Raw genomic sequence first — 19,585 nt, forward strand, 5'->3', positions numbered from 1 at the left:
ATGCGCTGCTGTATCTCGCTCGCGCTCTGTTGTGCTGCTCCTCAGACATGGCCTACTCTGTGCTCTCTCCGCGATGCTGTATTTTCATCGCGGTCAGTTTGACGCTGTTGATCGGACATGGCATTCGGCGATATCGGTGCGCTTCTGCATTTTGTTCGCGCTCAATTTGGCGCTGCTCATTCGACATGCCTTCCCTGCAAACTTCGTGTTCCATTGTATGGCGAATCCTTGCATTTGGACTGTCTTCCTCTGTCCTGGTGGCTCCGAGGCTGCCTTGTGCGTCTCGATCATATGCTTGATGAGCTAAGAAGTTTTCTGGCTCCAGTCGACCCCGTCGTACCCTCGCTTGTTCGGCATTTCGGTCCCAATCTCGAATAACCTGGGGTTCGGATCTGTTAGCTCTACGAATTCGCTTCCTCTCCGCATCTTTTGCTCGTGCCCGTTGTTTTTGTGAGCTCGTCATGGTAGCTCGCCTAATCCGGGCTCTTTCTGCACCGCGTGCACGTGTAGCTGCTGTGGTATTTTCGGTCACAGGTCCTGACATTCCAATCTCAAATCCGTGGGTCTCGTATTGGCCTTCGCGACGCGTCTCCTCCTCGAATCGTCGCTGATGCTCGCCGGGATCATCTTCCTCTGTCTTCTCCTCACGCTCTACAGCTGGACTGGATACTCTTATCAGTCCTGATTCAGATGCGGCGTGAGCTTCAACTAACTCGAGCTGCTCCAATTCTTGGATTGCCTTGCGGTAGCGGGCCTCTGCGGTACGAAGCCTCTGTTTACGGAGCTGTCTATCCTTACGCGATTCTTCGTGGGATTGGGATGCGTTCTCACGCCGGGCCCGTTGCACGCGATCGTCTAGCTCCTCGCGGGTAATTCTAACCAATGGACAGAGTTAGTCGAGTTAATTCTGCACCAAAGCCCGCTACGCATTTGCTGGGGAACCTTTTTCTTTTTCTCGGGCCTCTTGCCATGTCCTTCTACCTTGAACGCGTCTATCGCCTGATCTAAATGGAAAATAACTACATGGGCGGTTAGACTCGAAAGTCTAAGTGCACTGGGAGCTATTCTACAGCTATTTTATGAATCTAAGCACCAGAACATAGACACAGTAGCTTAAGCAACGTGGTATTCGAATAGAACCCCGAACTTTCCTTTCCAGTACTAATCCAGAAGCTCTCTGTGAATAGAACACATCACTGTCATTTCCATCCCGGCTCCTCGGATTACAAACAACTTAGGGGTATCGTCACTCTAGGGGGCTTGTTGGTCCAGTCAGCTTTTGCTTAGGCCCTCCCCTTGGCCGACGTGTTACAGCCCTCAGCTCACGGTCCGACGGATCCAAATTACCTTGCACGGCTGTGGACCAAGCAGCTGTACATGGTAATTCAGACGCCGCATCGCGCTGTTGCCTCTTGGGTACGTCAAAGCTGTTGCCTCAGCCCTGTTGAGTGGTTGCCCAGGTCTGTTCGATACCGTCCAGCCCTTCAGATCATGTCAGTAGTATGCGCAGGGTGTCCGAGAACGACCCAGCCCCTCACGGGGCTCACACAGCTCCGAAAATGCTCTTAAACTGTCTATTATGACGCTATGCTATCTAAGTGTACAGGCGCGGGGCTCACTCATGCTCTTAAAGTGTTTTTTTGTCTTGATCTCTTGTTCTTGAGCTGTCCTTGCACTTGGTCTTGGGCCCCTTGCTCTTGTGAGACCGACTGCTGCATTCCTTTCCGTCCCGCCAGAAGTGCTCTCGCAAAGTGTGTTTTGATGCGGGAGCTCACACTTTAAGAGCACCTCTGTATTGCGGAACTGTAACGACTCTTCCGCATGTGGCTGCAACTTCGGTTTGGCCAATTGGCAGCACGCGCCACTCGCTTTTGGAGCGTGGACACTCGCGGTGGGTCTAGGACCCCTAGGCGCGTGCATGGTGGTAGACGCTCCCAGTCACACCCACCCCAACCTGATTGCGATCGCTACCAACTGCCATACCACTTTGGAGTCTCGGGGCAAGCCTCAGACTGTATCCTGAGAGGTCTCTCTTGAATATATAGTAGGGCAAGGAGCCCCACGCCCGTACATACATGCATATACATCTACAACTACCCTACTGCTATTATACAGCCAGCGCACCTTGTCCTCTCCGCGCCGTCGCTCAAAAATCCAATTTTGTGTTTTGAATGAAAAGTGAGTCGAAAAATATTGCCCAATCAGGGCGCGAGTTAATTGTGTCACGCTTTTGGATATATTTGTAATTTTAGCATAGTTAGGTCGAGTCAGAAAGGTAGGCGCGGTCGGTAGGATAGGAGGAAACTGTATAAGACAGGCCGGGGGTATCCATGCGAAAAAGGCAGGAAAAAGCAGCAAGACGGGGAATGCGACGGACTGACGGACGGACAGACCGACAGGTTACAAGGTTAGAAGCGGAGCGACTAGCGGTCTGGGCGTCCGCTCCGCGGACGCTAGGGCATGGCTGGTTGGTGTAGAGAGGGCCGACTACCTCCGGTGCGCTGCGGTGGGCTTAGAATTTCTACTCAAAGCGAAGCAACATATCGTACTTGTATACTGTGATCTACTTATGCTACGTTCCAAAACAACACCGCACACAGTATCTATAGTGCTCACATGTTATGGTAGACATGACCAGGGTTTATCGTGATCTGCAAGATGAGCACCATCTTAGCCGGGAGGGTTTTGTCTATAATCTCATTTGAGCGCATAGCTCCCAAAATGTCACGAATCGGAGGCGCGCGTGGTTGCAACGCTAGTATATGCTGTACGGAAGACGGGTCAGTATCAATGATGCTACGAAACATGCGTAGATCGGTGAGGAATCCCAGTGTAGCTGGCGTAAAAACGCCTACTCAATCATATTTCCATCTGCACGTCATCGCCGTGAGGCAGTCGACATACATCATCGATTGCGACGGTCTAATAGAGCAATGTTAATCAGCTCCTCGCGCGACGTATCTTTTAGGATAGGTAGTATATGCCGATGGTCGCCACAAACATCAATATTATGCTTTGAAATTATTCTGCTGAGCTGTTTGTGATGTTACTGAAGGGTATTTCCACTATCTTCCGCATGAATTTATCTTACTTGCATAGCTGACGTACTTTCTGACTTATTGGCATAGCTACTGACTGACAAAGTGGCGTAAATCCTTTCCGACTGACATTATACTGGGTCCGATATGTACGACAAACATACGAAGATATATGGCTATCAGATCGTAGTGATGCTTAGACTTGATTTGAATAATAGTTCGTGTACATTAGATGGAGTACTTTCGCTGCCTACTTATCCGCTCGGCGTGCTATTTGATGTGTCCGTGCATATATCGCAAGGTCGTTAATGAGTGTATTTGCCACGCGCTCGTGATAGTTCAACCTATGCATGGGGTCACTGTTTCTTTATCGGTACTTTTGCATCGTGGTGCTAGCTTTCTGCGCCTACGCTTCTGATGGATCACCCAAGCGCGCCACTAACTGGACGTAGGTCATAACCGCGGTGATACAGGCAAGCTGACCGCGCGTATGTAGGTAGTAGTCAACGCGAAATATGCGCGCGGCGGGTACATCTTATAATCATTCGCGACTCAACCGGACTCTCGTCTCGACCATTATACACAGGAAACTAAAATACAGTACTGCGTACAGGCACATCGACTTGCGACGACACCTGTATGGTCAACACTACCATAGACGTGCTTGTGTCTATGTCGACAGCAACTTATTGGTCGGTGCATAGTGCTCACTCTATACTGAAGCTTACATTCGTGAGCGCACATTAATAAAATATACGCTGTGAGCGTTGGTGGTACAGATAGCATGGTTTTGCGTGTGCCCACGTGAGCGAGTGTACGTGCCATCTACGGTGACGCGTATGCAGATAGGAGCGGCCAGCTCGCAAGGGTACACAGTAGACACCATGCGCTAATTATTATACGAAACGCGCTACACTCCGTAGATGCTTGGCAGCACCACAGTTAGTTTACCATATGTACGGCCCCAAGCCTCGCGCCGCCCGCCAGTATACAAAATACAAAGATAAGCGGGGTAACGGGGGCAATAAGGATATATTATCCAAATTACTTGCTCTTCTGCTGCTTCTTTTGCTCGATGTAATTGGCGTTTCGGGCGGTCAGCTTGCGAGGGCGGCTGCGCCTCTTTTTCTTCTTGGGGTACCAGTCAGGACCCATCGCCTTCTTGACGTTCGCCAGGCTTTCCTGGCGGCGCACATCGGCCGAATCAGGTGGTGGGGGCTTTTCCTCCCAAAACTCAACCGCTTTTTGGGCCGTTCTCGCAGGCAATACAGCGCCGCACGATGTCCCGCCCGCTGATTGTACGGAATGCGTAGCCGTACTGCAGCTTCCCGCAGCAGACGCAGCGCGCTCGGGGATCCGTCGTAGACCGCTGGGGTACCAGTCTCTCCTTCTTGACGTTTGCCAGGCTTTCCTGGCGGCGCATTTCGGCCGAATCAGGTGGTGGGGGCTTTTCCTCCCAGGACTTAACCGCTTTTGGGCTGTTCTCGCAGGCAATACAGCGCCGCACGATGTCCCGCCCGCTGATTGTACGGAATGCGTAGCCGTACTGCAGCTTCCCGCAGCAGACGCAGCGCGCTCGGGGATCCGTCGTAGACCGCTGCGGGTTCAGCAGAAGCGGGTCAATCTTCGCCTCGCATTGCTTGCACGTAGGGCCCACCATTTTGCAAACGTGCGGATGTTAGCAAAATATTTTGTTTTAACCAATTACTTGCGTCCAAATATTAGCCAATAGCACGGTAATGTAAGGCTGGTATTTATTATAAAGCTAAATAGTAAAATGTTTTATATTATTAATATTTGGCTTATCTTTAATATATTATTATCAGATTTCCAAACAAATACATACTTTACATGCAATAAAAGTGACTAAAAGACTATGTATCGTGCGCGCATGCATTCGTCGGGTGGGGTGCACGGGAGCAGATAGCGCAATGACCGTGCAGCCGCGCGCCTTCATTGCACGGTGGCAGTGGTGAGTGCCAGGTGAAGTAAAAAACAAATATTCGCAAAGTCCTTACAAAAAGCGCTGGTCGTGAGGCCTACTTTAATATTAAAAATACTATCGTCTCTACTTTAGAAAGTGTATGGAAAATAGCATCGCCGAGCTCTTACAATGCGGCCTGTGAAGCTTATATTAAGCATATTAGTACTATTAATATCGTCATTACTTTGAAAATAGTGTGTGGAAAATAACATCCCTGAGCTCTTACAAAATACTGGTCTGTGAAAGCTACATTAATAATAATAAATATCTCTATGTGAGATGTGTGCAGAGCTCTTAGAAAATAAAGTGGTTACTGTGCCCGATTTGCAGTACATACGACAGGTTTTGCGCAATAATCAAGTATCTGCTGGCTGTTTGCAGCCAATCGATGCGTTTCGTGCTATGCAGAAATGTTTACCTTACGTCCAATCGCGAGGGCGATAGACGGTCTGATCGTGCGACAGATCCAGTCAGTGTCGCAGGTCGGCAGGTATTGCCCAATCAGGGCGCGAGTTAATTGTGTCACGCTTTTGGATATATTTGTAATTTTAGCATAGTTAGGTCGAGTCAGAAAGGTAGGCACGGTCGGTAGGATAGGAGGAAACTGTATAAGACAGGCCGAGTGTAGCCATGCGAAAAGGCAGGAAAAAGCAGCAAGACGGGGAATGCGACGGACTGACGGACGGACAGACCGACAGGTTACAAGGTTAGAAGCGGAGCGACTAGCGGTCTGGGCGTCCGCTCCGCGGACGCTAGGGCATGGCTGGTTGGTGTAGAGAGGGCCGACTACCTCCGCTGCGCTGCGGTGGGCTTAGAATTTCTACTCAAAGCGAAGCAACATATCGTACTTGTATACTGTGATCTACTTATGCTACGTTCCAAAACAACACCGCACACAGTATCTATAGTGCTCACATGTTATGGTAGACATGACCAGGGTTTATCGTGATCTGCAAGATGAGCACCATCTTAGCCGGGAGGGTTTTGTCTATAATCTCATTTGAGCGCATAGCTCCCAAAATGTCACGAATCGGAGGCGCGCGTGGTTGCAACGCTAGTATATGCTGTACGGAAGACGGGTCAGTATCAATGATGCTACGAAACATGCGTAGATCGGTGAGGAATCCCAGTGTAGCTGGCGTAAAAACGCCTACTCAATCATATTTCCATCTGCACGTCATCGCCGTGAGGCAGTCGACATATATCATCGATTGCGACGGTCTAATAGAGCAATGTTAATCAGCTCCTCGCGCGACGTATCTTTTAGGATAGGTAGTTTTTGCCGATGGTCGCCACAAACATCAATATTATGCTTTGAAATTATTCTGCTGAGCTGTTTGTGATGTTACTGAAGGGTATTTCCACTATCTTCCGCATGAATTTATCTTACTTGCATAGCTGACGTACTTTCTGACTTATTGGCATAGCTACTGACTGACAAAGTGGCGTAAATCCTTTCCGACTGACATTATACTGGGTCCGATATGTACGACAAACATACGAAGATATATGGCTATCAGATCGTAGTGATGCTTAGACTTGATTTGAATAATAGTTCGTGTACATTAGATGGAGTACTTTCGCTGCCTACTTATCCGCTCGGCGTGCTATTTGATGTGTCCGTGCATATATCGCAAGGTCGTTAATGAGTGTATTTGCCACGCGCTCGTGATAGTTCAACCTATGCATGGGGTCACTGTTTCTTTATCGGTACTTTTGCATCGTGGTGCTAGCTTTCTGCGCCTACGCTTCTGATGGATCACCCAAGCGCGCCACTAACTGGACGTAGGTCATAACCGCGGTGATACAGGCAAGCTGACCGCGCGTATGTAGGTAGTAGTCAACGCGAAATATGCGCGCGGCGGGTACATCTTATAATCATTCGCGACTCAACCGGACTCTCGTCTCGACCATTATACACAGGAAACTAAAATACAGTACTGCGTACAGGCACATCGACTTGCGACGACACCTGTATGGTCAACACTACCATAGACGTGCTTGTGTCTATGTCGACAGCAACTTATTGGTCGGTGCATAGTGCTCACTCTATACTGAAGCTTACATTCGTGAGCGCACATTAATAAAATATACGCTGTGAGCGTTGGTGGTACAGATAGCATGGTTTTGCGTGTGCCCACGTGAGCGAGTGTACGTGCCATCTACGGTGACGCGTATGCAGATAGGAGCGGCCAGCTCGCAAGGGTACACAGTAGACACCATGCGCTAATTATTATACGAAACGCGCTACACTCCGTAGATGCTTGGCAGCACCACAGTTAGTTTACCATATGTACGGCCCCAAGCCTCGCGCCGCCCGCCAGTATACAAAATACAAAGATAAGCGGGGTAACGGGGGCAATAAGGATATATTATCCAAATTACTTGCTCTTCTGCTGCTTCTTTTGCTCGATGTAATTGGCGTTTCGGGCGGTCAGCTTGCGAGGGCGGCTGCGCCTCTTTTTCTTCTTGGGGTACCAGTCAGGACCCATCGCCTTCTTGACGTTCGCCAGGCTTTCCTGGCGGCGCACATCGGCCGAATCAGGTGGTGGGGGCTTTTCCTCCCAAAACTCAACCGCTTTTTGGGCCGTTCTCGCAGGCAATACAGCGCCGCACGATGTCCCGCCCGCTGATTGTACGGAATGCGTAGCCGTACTGCAGCTTCCCGCAGCAGACGCAGCGCGCTCGGGGATCCGTCGTAGACCGCTGGGGTACCAGTCTCTCCTTCTTGACGTTTGCCAGGCTTTCCTGGCGGCGCATTTCGGCCGAATCAGGTGGTGGGGGCTTTTCCTCCCAGGACTTAACCGCTTTTGGGCTGTTCTCGCAGGCAATACAGCGCCGCACGATGTCCCGCCCGCTGATTGTACGGAATGCGTAGCCGTACTGCAGCTTCCCGCAGCAGACGCAGCGCGCTCGGGGATCCGTCGTAGACCGCTGCGGGTTCAGCAGAAGCGGGTCAATCTTCGCCTCGCATTGCTTGCACGTAGGGCCCACCATTTTGCAAACGTGCGGATGTTAGCAAAATATTTTGTTTTAACCAATTACTTGCGTCCAAATATTAGCCAATAGCACGGTAATGTAAGGCTGGTATTTATTATAAAGCTAAATAGTAAAATGTTTTATATTATTAATATTTGGCTTATCTTTAATATATTATTATCAGATTTCCAAACAAATACATACTTTACATGCAATAAAAGTGACTAAAAGACTATGTATCGTGCGCGCATGCATTCGTCGGGTGGGGTGCACGGGAGCAGATAGCGCAATGACCGTGCAGCCGCGCGCCTTCATTGCACGGTGGCAGTGGTGAGTGCCAGGTGAAGTAAAAAACAAATATTCGCAAAGTCCTTACAAAAAGCGCTGGTCGTGAGGCCTACTTTAATATTAAAAATACTATCGTCTCTACTTTAGAAAGTGTATGGAAAATAGCATCGCCGAGCTCTTACAATGCGGCCTGTGAAGCTTATATTAAGCATATTAGTACTATTAATATCGTCATTACTTTGAAAATAGTGTGTGGAAAATAACATCCCTGAGCTCTTACAAAATACTGGTCTGTGAAAGCTACATTAATAATAATAAATATCTCTATGTGAGATGTGTGCAGAGCTCTTAGAAAATAAAGTGGTTACTGTGCCCGATTTGCAGTACATACGACAGGTTTTGCGCAATAATCAAGTATCTGCTGGCTGTTTGCAGCCAATCGATGCGTTTCGTGCTATGCAGAAATGTTTACCTTACGTCCAATCGCGAGGGCGATAGACGGTCTGATCGTGCGACAGATCCAGTCAGTGTCGCAGGTCGGCAGGTATTGCCCAATCAGGGCGCGAGTTAATTGTGTCACGCTTTTGGATATATTTGTAATTTTAGCATAGTTAGGTCGAGTCAGAAAGGTAGGCACGGTCGGTAGGATAGGAGGAAACTGTATAAGACAGGCCGAGTGTAGCCATGCGAAAAGGCAGGAAAAAGCAGCAAGACGGGGAATGCGACGGACTGACGGACGGACAGACCGACAGGTTACAAGGTTAGGGAGCGGTAAATAGAGATCATAAAAAGGCGGGGACGAACCTGGACTGACAGCTCACAAGTGCTGTCCTGCTGAACACGAAATTTTAGTGACGAAAGACAAGGCCTCCGCCACGACACCACGAGAGCTAAGATACTTACTTGCATGTCAATGCTACCAGTAAAGGAATGTAGCAAGACTTCCAAGGCAGCGCTGGGCGGTGCGAGAAGGGCATGTTGGCATTCTTTTGGCTGCATGGACATGATCCTGGACTTCCCGCCGGAATGCAATTACAGGTTGAAGGAAAGTGTTGACAGGACAATGAGGTTCTGACGTCGTCGAGCTTTGCTTGCACTAGCTTGAGTTTTCACGCCAAAAAGCCTAAAGATTGGAGCACTGATAATGGGGAAGGTTGATTGACAAAGGTACAAATTGCTCTGACATAATTTCTATAGCCACACTGCAAGTACATTGCTCAGTTAAATTCCAGCAGCTCCTGGGCGTCTAATGTGCGTTCACGAAGCTTCTTGGACGACTTCTTCGAATACGTCGAGCGCGAATACACCGGATAGTTGTAGACGTTGGCCAATGCGCTGTCTTCTTCATCATCTCCAGCTATACTCTTTGCCGTACCGTAGCCACACGAAACGGAAGACATCAGTGCCGAACTTGACAAATCACCAAGGTTGTCGTGGACACCACTCAGCTGAGGCAAATAGCGTGGCAAATTTTGCTGCGACATCAGAACTTGTCGTGACACCGGTCGAACCGCAGCAATGCCGACTCCTGTAGGTCCCATATTTGTCGATGATACAAAGTCGCTACTATTCCATATTTTCTTTTTGCCGCCTCCACTAGTTGCAGGCTTTGGGAGATGATTGCTTCCTTTTTTGCGGCTTTTTCGACGCCCACTCAACGACCTTGAAGCCCCTCCATCGTCATCTTTTGGTGCTGCACATTCACTTGGTTGCCACGATGCAGTCACTAGACTTGAAATATCTTCCACCGAGTCCGTCAGCTTTTTCAAGCTGCTGCTACTGGTTGAGTGGCCACTTCCCCCTCTGTCTTCCTTGCGACTCCGCCTGCTTCCCGATCGACGTTTGTCTTTTGTAAGTGTCGAGCTCTTCTCCTCTGCCTTATACACTCCACGACTTGACATCCAGCACTTAGATTCATAGGACTCGGACGGCCAGCGTAGAGCTCCAGTTGCAACGTCATCATCCGCTGTTATGGACCCTCCTGGTTGTTGCTTCTCAATCAGATTAAATGCCAAAGGCTTAACCTCTGGAGCTGTAAACGCAGTTGCAGAGCAGCTCGTTAAACTGCTGTCCACAGAAGTGGAGCAAGAAAATCCTTCAAAGTACGGATGCTTTAGACACTCTTCACTTGAAAATCGATCTTCAGGACACAACCGGATGACACCTTCCAGGAAACTAATCCCCTTCTTCGAAACACGACCACAATACCGTCGAGTCAGAGTCTCTGGGGCTTTTACTTCGGGAATCTTGAGTCCGGAGAAGCGAGGATTCATTGCAAATAGCTCCGTGTGTCGTTTCTGTAGCGGACCCAGCATTTTCTGGATCAAGTACAGTTGATCAATTTCGCTTTCCCCCGGGAACATCGGCTGCCCCTCAATAAGCTCACCCATAATGCACCCGATTGCCCAGACATCCACAGATTTAGAGTACGTGGTATCCCCAAGTAATAACTCTGGAGCACGATACCATCGCGTGGCGACGTATTCAGTCAAGTCACATGGGTTCCCATTGCTAGGTAGAGATCGTGCAAAGCCAAAATCGCATAGACGAAGTGAGTGTTCGCCGTTGGATGTGTTCACAAGTAGGTTCTCTGGCTTGATGTCGCGGTGTATAACATTATTAGTGTGGCAATAGTGAATTGCGCAACACAACTGAAAAATGTACGAGCGGACGAGCTCGTTGTCAACACCGTTGGGTTTATCTTCTAATACTTCTAGCAGATTCTTTTCCACGTATTCGAACACAAGATACAGTCGACCTTTTCGACGGAAAGCCTCCTTGAGCGCAACAATGTTTCCGTGCTTCAAGAAGCGCAACAACTTGACTTCACGCAACGTCGTCTTGCGCACCATAGGGTCATCGTCCTCGTTTTCTTTGAACTTTTTGATCGCCACCGTCTCATTCGTCTCTTTGTTGTGGCATTTGAGAACAACGCCATAAGCCCCCTCTCCGATCACGCCGAGTACTTCGTACTTGTTCATTTTGCTACCCACTCCCTCCCAAACGAAAGGCTAAGCGAGGTACGATGCATACACAGCACTGATGTCACATGCAGCATCGTTTTTAGAACAGCAATCATCCTCATCAAAAATAAAACGAAGAAAGGTACAGCCCGTTTTAGCAACAGACTTCTCCGCTCGACTGCAATTACCAAGTACCGTTGAAGGTCGACTAACCAGGTTGAAGAGTGTCTCCAATTCATTTTATTAAAGAGACCATACGCGTTGTAAACCTCACGCCAGCACGATGGTGACTTGGTTCTACGAATTGTAGAAGCCACAGCTCCACAGTCAACGTAAGTACGGCGTGATCGACAAGGAAGAGCACATTGTTCTTGGTCTATTGAGAAGCAACTTTGCGCTTCTTCTGCTTCCTTTGCGGTGAGTCTGTTCTTTCACGCTTCGTTGCAGCCATTTGGCTAGGAGCCTTCCACCCTGGCAACGTTGCGCTCAGATAGTTGTCCATGGACATCTCCCACTTATGTCGAGTACAGGCGTTAAAATAATCCCACACGTGCTCAAACATTGTTGCGTAAGGGTCGTTCGGGTCCTGCGGTGGTAAGGGACGAGGGGTTGGAGGGGGTCCAGGAGGTACCGGGGGGCCTTTCAATGTTCCCTTACTCCGTCGCTCCTGACGCTTTACGACCTTGGAGAGTCGTGAAATCGTCGTCTCCGCTTTCACTTTGCTGTCCAATCCACCAACAGAAGTATCGACATGATGTCCGTCTTTAAGCCTTGCCACGAAGCGCAACTTGTACTCAGGATTTCCATGTACAGGATTTGCCTTGACTGACAGTCGAATCTGATGGGTCGACCGTTCTGTCTCCTCTCTATCGCTCTGAAGCTCTTCGTTGGGACTTCTAGACGTTCCTCTTGAGTGCTCATCACCAGTACTTGACTGTGTTTCAGTATTGCCAGTTAGCACGAAGGCGGGTATAGCAATTGCGCTTCGAATCCACCTGGAAACATCGTCGCTATTAGTATCCACGTCGAAGCTTTTTGGCTGTGTCGATACAAACTCTTGCATAACCAATGCTGCCAACGTGTCTTTCATCGTTTCTTCCTTTTCTGTCAGCGAGAGAAATCTATCCGTGGGGTCAGACGGTGAGAAGGGATGTTGCGTCTCAAAGAGCTGCCAATTGAAGCCCACAAGAAGCTGTCGAGTGAATTTTTGGACGCTTTCTTCCGTCATTGGGCACAACGCTCGTTGCTGGACAACAGTATCTTCCATGATCTGTGCCAAATACTCTTCAATAACGATGCTAGCTGCAACAGCAGCCGAGTCTTCAAATGTTCCGATTAGTTCCCCGACGTTCGCTGACTTGATACTTGCCATATACACCAGAAACTCTACCAGGTCATCGGATGGCATCGTAGCGTTTCGATCTAGTTCGAACGCATAATTGTCCAGTCCTCGGCAGATTTCATCTTGCATTGCGTCACTGATAAATGCAGCATTCCCTCTGCGAGTGATCCGCCCACCTCTAGGCTCAACACTCTCAAGCAGCGAGCATCCTTCTGACCGAAACACAGGGTGGTATGATGCTGGATTGAATTCGGGATCAAGCATCCTTCTGGTCATCGACCGTGGGATGACGCTGTCAGTGCTGGGCGGGAGCACTTCTGAGCCTGGTCCATCGTCCACACCGTCGTCCAAGTCGCTTTCCAGTCCTTCATCGCCTAGAAAAGCAGTGACCTTGTTACTGCGATAAATGTTATCACTTGACGGATAACCTGTAGCCCTCTTTATCCGTCGCACACGCTCCAGTTCTGTCAAAGCTTTCGACTCTTTGTCCTTTGTAGCAGCAGCTCCGCCATGTCGATGCGCAAGCATAAAACACTTGCACACTTGCTCCTCTTCTTCCTCTGTTAGCTCCACTCCAAGCTCCGGGTGTCTCTTTATCCACAAAAGCCGCTGGTGCAGGACACAGCGACAATGACTGAAACCGCGTGGCTGTCGACATCCATGACAGAGCTTGCAACGCGCTGCAAGGTCCACCAGAGAGCAATTACACGCTCGAGACTCCTGACATAACGCACGACGCCGACGTCCGGTCAATCCACAAACACAGTGGAGCTCCATGCATCTACTGCAAGAAGCGCACGCCTCGGAGCTAAGGCATCCGCAGCGAGGATGTGCCCGCTGCTCCGGCTGACGACCGATTGGTACACGTGGTCGGGCAGGAGTTTCTTTCAGCTCGATGCCATTCTTTCTGATATACGTGGCCAGGTAGCTCATGCGTTCTTTGCCCGGCTTCTTAGCCAGAAACTCCTGCTGGTTCATGCCCTCGGGCCAGGCGAAATTCTGCGGCACTAGCTTCTTCCGCTCTTTAGTCCTCTTTCTACCTGGCTTTTTCTTCGGACGACGGATGGTCGTTGATGTGGTGGCCTGTGGTATGTAGAACCCATGTTTCGTGCCGAAGCTCATTAAGTAAGCTTTGCGCTCTTTGCCAGGCTTCAGAGCCCGGTACGCATTGACGTCGAAGTCCAGCGGCCAAGCCTTGAATTTTTTGGGACGTGTAGATGCATCGGTCGACGCTGCGGTGGCATCTGCCGGCGTCTCTTCCTCCTCCAGCGCCTGGGTGTCGTCCGTCTCCATTCGTGCAGGACCAGAACAGTAATATCATGTTTGCCACACCACTTTCTAGAAAAATGACAATACCTGTGTCATTACACTTTTGGCCATGGAAAACGTGAAACGAGGTAAGCTCAAGCTCAAGAACGGCAGCAAGCTCAAGGTGGCATCCAAGAAGCACAAGAAGCACAAGAAGAAAACGTCTAAGCGTCGCGAGGAGGAGGAAGACCAGCGCCATGAGCAGGAGAAGAGCAGCGACGACGTGGAAATGGACGACATGACTCCTGCGCAACGTCGACATGCTGAGCACCAGAAGAAAAGGGTGCGTGTTGTTGCGCGGTCTTCTAGGTAACTAGAACTAAACTTGTTGTATGCGTTTCCCATACAGGAGGAAGAAGAGATCGAAAAGTTGGCATCCAAGACTTACAGAGAGCGCATCGAAGAACTCAATCAGCACCTCGGAAGCCTCACAGAACATCACGACGTGCCTCGCGTTTCGGCTGCTGGCAACGGTTAAGCTGGACTGTATACAACCGCACACAGCTCGTATCTGGATAAGAGACTTGAATACCGATATCTTGCTCATATTCTTCTTCAGATCTGATAGGCGACTAAACGTCGTGTTTTAAATTCAACATCTACAATGTTAATCACATTGTTGCTATCCATAATGAATGCCTTCTTTTGAAGTCGAATCGACATCTACTCATCGTCGTCGTCGTCATCTGAAGGAAGCGCATTGTATGCAATGCATTGCTGGTTTGTGGACCAGTTGCGCTGTCTCGGATCACCACAGGAGAAATACAGCTCGCACAGGTGAGTGCTCGTGCTGTGGCAGCCCATAGGAGACGATTTCTTGCAGCGAAACTCCTGCACCATACCACCAAGTTCGTCCACTTGAGGAACAATATCCTTTCTGGGTTTCATAGTTAATACGTAGTCGCGAACATCTTGCGCGGTGATATCGAAACGCCCCAACGAGTACAGTAAGCCAGGCCCTGAAAAGGAAACAGCGCTCGTCTTCGTCTTGGCTCCAATCATGGCAGCAATAGCTCCGCCAAGACTGTGTCCAGTGATCACAAGGTTGCTCCCTACACGAGCACGTGTATCGATGGCGTGATTCAGCACGTCTGTGTACGCGGGCGATGGCATCACGCTTGCAATTAGACGCATGGACAACATTTTCACCACGAATGGCCGTGGCAATTGTTTCAGGAACGGGATGAAGACATTCATGGCCTGCATGATACAGATCCCAAACCAGAAATGCATATCCTCCAAAGCATCCGTCGCCGATGCTGTGCCACGCACCGAAATGACCGTCATATTCACTGCTGGAAAGTAGATCTCCATCCAGGTTTGCCCATCTGTGCTTTCGTTGCTGCGTGCCACATACTCCCAGTCACCTAACTCCGTTCCATTGAATCGATTTTCAAGCGCGGACTTCTGGATCTCTGTCGTTGTGCCATACGCGGCGTCGGCTATCAACGCCAAATCCAATACCGATAATCCATCATACGAGATGCTACAGGCCGCGTACTCCGACGTATCATCGAAGTTGATCACTTTACCGTTTATGGTAATTGAAGCCGATACGCCGTGCGTAGTATTGAGCTCGCTTGATACAAGCGCAGTGGAGTTATCAAACGTTCCCAGCTTAAAAGCGCCACCAGATACGAACGTACCGATGATAAACGATGACGAGAAGAAGATGAGCGATACAAATACGAAAGCCGAAATGAACTTTCGAAACGCGCGGCCGAAGATCTGAGGGAATCGTCTTTGTACAACGGAGCTCAAGGCAATCAAACACACACCCATGACGGGCCAGCCGATAAAGAAAGATTCCAACGATAGCAAAGCAGACCCAATCGAGCGCCAACAAAATCATAGCACGGACGTTTAGCGACAAGTTGTGCCATGGGTTACGCGCATGTGCCCACGCTCGAAATTCCCGCATGTGCTGCAGGCGCGAGGCGTACACAGACGTAGCGTGGGATCGTCCGGTATCGGCACCGGCTTCTACACCGGTGGTCGTAGACGTACTTGACACTTGATCAGGACCTCCAGCTGATGCAATGGGGATTGTGATCTTATCGGTAGGAGTCTTGCCTTGTTTCTTCTTGTCCTTCTTCGATTTACTGAAACAAATCCAACGTGTAGGATGCAAAGCGACTCCAACGTGGTGAACAAAGCGAAAGCCAACATCCAACAGCCAAAGATGCTCTGCACGCTTTCTCCGCTCAAGAGCGCTGACCGCTCTTCGCATAATGCATCTACGACGACGATAATTACTCACAATAACGCGCATTTTCCCATTTCGACTGCTTCAAAAGTGCGCTATCATCCATAGCATTAAATACCCTCCAACACACCAGAAACCCATCTGCACGTAGGCCAAGAACGCGTCTGACATTGACCAAGTTGCCATGAACTTGATAACCATTGAAGCTGCCGTAAATATCTCGAAAAACACAGGACACACAAAGTCCACAACGAGAAAAGTCGACAGATCGATTGCTGGACCTTCGTCTTGCACCTTCTTGATGAGCAAAGTGGTTTTCACAGCTGCCTGGATACGTTTCCATCGGTCCTTAGCCGTTCTCTTTCGGAGCACATTCACCGATCCCCGCTGCACGCGCTTCCGTCACCTCCTTTTGCTTCTCCTCAGCCTCTTTCTTGCGCACCCAAGCCTCGTCCTCTTCCTCTTTATCGTCATCCAAGAATGGATCATTCTTTGCAGTAAGCAGTAATGACCCTCTCGCCTTTAGAAGTCCACCAGGAATTATACTCGTCCGACTTCTCCGCAACTCGCCAACCTCATGCGTGCCGGTCTCTTCGAGAGCTTGGTCGTTCTCTTCCGCCGGTTCCACAAGCTCCGTTCGATGACGTAGATAGTGAATCACGACAGCCAACGCCAGTCGGAAGTTCGGAAGCGATCCGTCCGACTAATTAAGTGCGTCCACAAAGAGCCTTGAGGCCTCCTCGAAGACGTAGGATAGGAAAAACAATACCACTGGTAGCAGAATCAAAGAGACCACGGCTCGCACTGTATAGTACTCGTCATATTTAGCACTGGGTAGGAAAATGGCCAAATAAAACTCCATCAGCAGCGTGAACGAGAACATGAGCACCATCATAACCACCAGAAACGAAAGGTAACCAAAGCGCACTTGGCACAGCGTGCGGTAGAAGCGCCACTTGCCAGAAGACTGGCTGTAAGCATGCAGCTCCTCCTCGCGCCCTTCGGCTGTAGCTAGAATGCGGTCCTTCTGTTTGTAAGCATGCATCAGTCGGTTTGAGTAGCCAGTCGCGCCGTCTCGTAGCATGGCGTGACGTCTGTGTGGAGGGCTGGACGACGCCTCAAATTGTCCGCCGTGGACATCCACTGAAACGGAGGATTGTGAGCTATAAAACTTACCTGCGTGTCGAGCGCCAGTGCATTGCAGTCTGCCAGTGTCCGGTGCCCCCATCTACGAGCCACCGTCCACTGCCAGTGTCTGCAAAGACACATCCCAAGGACACTCATGCGCCTGGCAGTGCAGCTTGCGGCTGCACTACAACCGGCTACACTGAGTACACATGCGTGCAATGGCGAAGGACTATACCAAGGACTGTATGCACAAGGACATCGTTGGCTGTGCGCTGCCAAGATGGTGTACTCAAACGAGAGTGCATTTATCTAGAGTTTAGTATTGACTTATTTGCTATTTGTATACTAATCTACTTTTGCGGTACAGCGGTGTTCTGGCGGAGGCTGCTCCACACTTTGCGTTTTGACGCCTGCCGCTCATCAGAGAGCAGCAGAGGAGAGCAGCCTCGCCAGACACCGCAGTCCTGTCGCGGCCTTTTGCCCGGCACTTACGTGTTTACGTTACTTCCTGATTAGTTTCCTAAAGTTGACATTTAAGTGTATTTACATTTAAATGGCTCCTACTCTTAGAAGCGATCGACACATGGAGAACAATCCCCCCGTGACGAACCCTACGTCACCACTGGTTATGAGCCCAATCAGGGCGCAGTCTGCGACTGACGTGGCTGCTGGCGTTCCAGACACAAGTTCTGGAATTTTGACCAATCAAGACCAAGCTTCAATCCCATTGGCAGGAAATTCAAGCTTGAACAATGACGCAACACTGTCGCACAGTGATGCAGAACGACTAATTCGTTCATTGGCTGGAATCCCGGGTGGCCGCCCGTTATTCCAAATGTTACTCGAAAGTATGCATAAACTTTCGTCGACAAACACGGAAGAATCCGTGCCAGTTGACAATCCTCCCCAGTCGCCGCTAAACCAACAAAACGGCGACCGAGACCCTGACGATCCGTGGCGCCCTCTAGACAACATGAACCCTACTGGCCGCTACAACGACGGCGAGCTGGCTGAGTACACCAAGGTCCTCATCAACTCGCCTCCGATCAAGCTGCCCATGCTCCATCTGAAGGGCGACTACAAAGCCTGGAAGAGCGAGGTGCCGTTGCACTTCGAGCCGAAGATGCTGGGAGACATCACATATGGCCCTGAGCGCTACGATGCAGTAGAAGGCATGCGTCGTGACAAATATCGCGTGTGGTACAAGTCGCGCAAGAACAAGGCGTTCTCAGCACTTGCGTTGTCGCTGTCTGTTGACCTACGTACGACGTTCAAAATCGACGACATCCACGACAACATGGACGCCGCCGCTATGCTCTACGATGCGATTACGCAGCACTTTGAGGCTGGAGATGGTATTAATCCTGATTACCTACTGCAAGAGCTAGTGACGCGCCGGCTCAAGCCAAACGAGTCAGTATCGCAGTATGCTGACGACATTGCAAAGAAGGTGACACTTCTACATCAAGCTAATGGTGAGTTTGCTGAGTGGCAACATGCAAGCCTACTACTGTCGAGCAGCGTGGAAGCGTTTAAAGATCTCGCCCGTGAACACGGCGATTGGCTTAACAACCATGATCGTAAGACACTTACACTTGCTGAAGCCTTACAACGACTACGCGCTGCTGAACACCAGCGTGACCAGCTGCGTGCACAGACCAGACAACCGGTCGCGCATTCAATGCAAATTGCTCATGTCGGAACGGACCAAGGACAAGGTCAAGCCCGAGGACGCAAGCGCAACAAGCAACAGCGCAAGCGATCCAAGGGCGTTGCAGATAAGAAGCAGCGCACAAACTGCGCGAACTGTCAAGGAGAAGGACATTGGTATGCCGAGTGTACGGCTCTCACTGGCCAGCAACTGAAGCCAGAGCTCGCGAGAAAGCTGCAAGAGAGACAACCAAGGGCTCCTGTGTCGCTGGTGAACTCCGTACGTCGTGTGGATGCGGTAGCGTCGGAAGAAGATGGCCAAGGACTGTTTGCTGGCCTATCACTATGCGATGCGAATGCGATGGACCTTACGGATGGTGCTGCCCTATCGCCTACGGCTACGCAATCACCTGCATGGTCACTAACGTCTCCTGCGGAAAGTGAAGAAGGAGGAGAGCGTTGTGTTTGTTTGAAGGGGGTGCGGGCAAGTACGCAACGCACTCAATCGTCGGATGCGCAAGCCAACGCAGCGACTGCAGCTGCCAAGTTGGAGTTCCTGTTCAACACATACAAGTTGGGAGGACAAGGACTACAACAACGACAATCAACCTCACTGCCTACACTGCAAGCACCAGCTGTAGCTGTGCAAACTGCCATGCAACCTACTGGACAACCTGCTGTTCAACAAGGTGTACAAGC

General features: G+C 50.0%; 5 protein-coding genes across 5 annotated transcripts; 1 reads left to right on the forward strand and 4 right to left on the reverse strand.

Annotated features, from left to right (window-relative positions):
* Positions 1-9,506: 9,506 nt before the first annotated feature.
* On the reverse strand, positions 9,507-11,270 carry PITG_05487 (cyclin-dependent kinase, putative; the record flags this gene model as incomplete). Its single annotated transcript, XM_002999080.1, has 2 exons — positions 9,507-10,283; positions 10,365-11,270. 2 exons carry the CDS (start codon positions 11,268-11,270, stop codon positions 9,507-9,509), a joined length of 1,683 nt encoding a protein of 560 aa, XP_002999126.1.
* A 344-nt stretch (positions 11,271-11,614) lies between these two features.
* Positions 11,615-13,898, reverse strand: PITG_05488 (uncharacterized protein; the record flags this gene model as incomplete). The annotated part of the gene is made up of 2 exons (XM_002999081.1): positions 11,615-12,247; positions 12,812-13,898. The coding sequence occupies 2 exons, from the start codon at positions 13,714-13,716 to the stop codon at positions 11,629-11,631; spliced, it is 1,524 nt and encodes a 507-aa protein (XP_002999127.1).
* A 74-nt stretch (positions 13,899-13,972) lies between these two features.
* Positions 13,973-14,380, forward strand: PITG_05489 (uncharacterized protein; the record flags this gene model as incomplete). Its single annotated transcript, XM_002999082.1, has 2 exons — positions 13,973-14,185; positions 14,255-14,380. 2 exons carry the CDS (start codon positions 13,973-13,975, stop codon positions 14,378-14,380), a joined length of 339 nt encoding a protein of 112 aa, XP_002999128.1.
* Positions 14,381-14,565: 185 nt separating this feature from the next.
* Positions 14,566-16,174, reverse strand: PITG_05490 (uncharacterized protein; the record flags this gene model as incomplete). Its single annotated transcript, XM_002999083.1, has 2 exons — positions 14,566-15,643; positions 15,747-16,174. The coding sequence occupies 2 exons, from the start codon at positions 16,172-16,174 to the stop codon at positions 14,566-14,568; spliced, it is 1,506 nt and encodes a 501-aa protein (XP_002999129.1).
* A 44-nt stretch (positions 16,175-16,218) lies between these two features.
* On the reverse strand, positions 16,219-17,192 carry PITG_05491 (uncharacterized protein; the record flags this gene model as incomplete). Its single annotated transcript, XM_002999084.1, has 5 exons — positions 16,219-16,249; positions 16,299-16,456; positions 16,551-16,673; positions 16,737-16,811; positions 16,878-17,192. The coding sequence occupies 5 exons, from the start codon at positions 17,190-17,192 to the stop codon at positions 16,219-16,221; spliced, it is 702 nt and encodes a 233-aa protein (XP_002999130.1).
* Between the last annotated feature and the right edge of the window lie 2,393 nt (positions 17,193-19,585).

This window comes from Phytophthora infestans, genomic scaffold, assembly GCF_000142945.1.
Source record: "Phytophthora infestans T30-4 supercont1.7 genomic scaffold, whole genome shotgun sequence".
In the NCBI taxonomy this organism is placed as follows: Eukaryota; Oomycota; class Peronosporomycetes; order Peronosporales; family Peronosporaceae; genus Phytophthora; species Phytophthora infestans.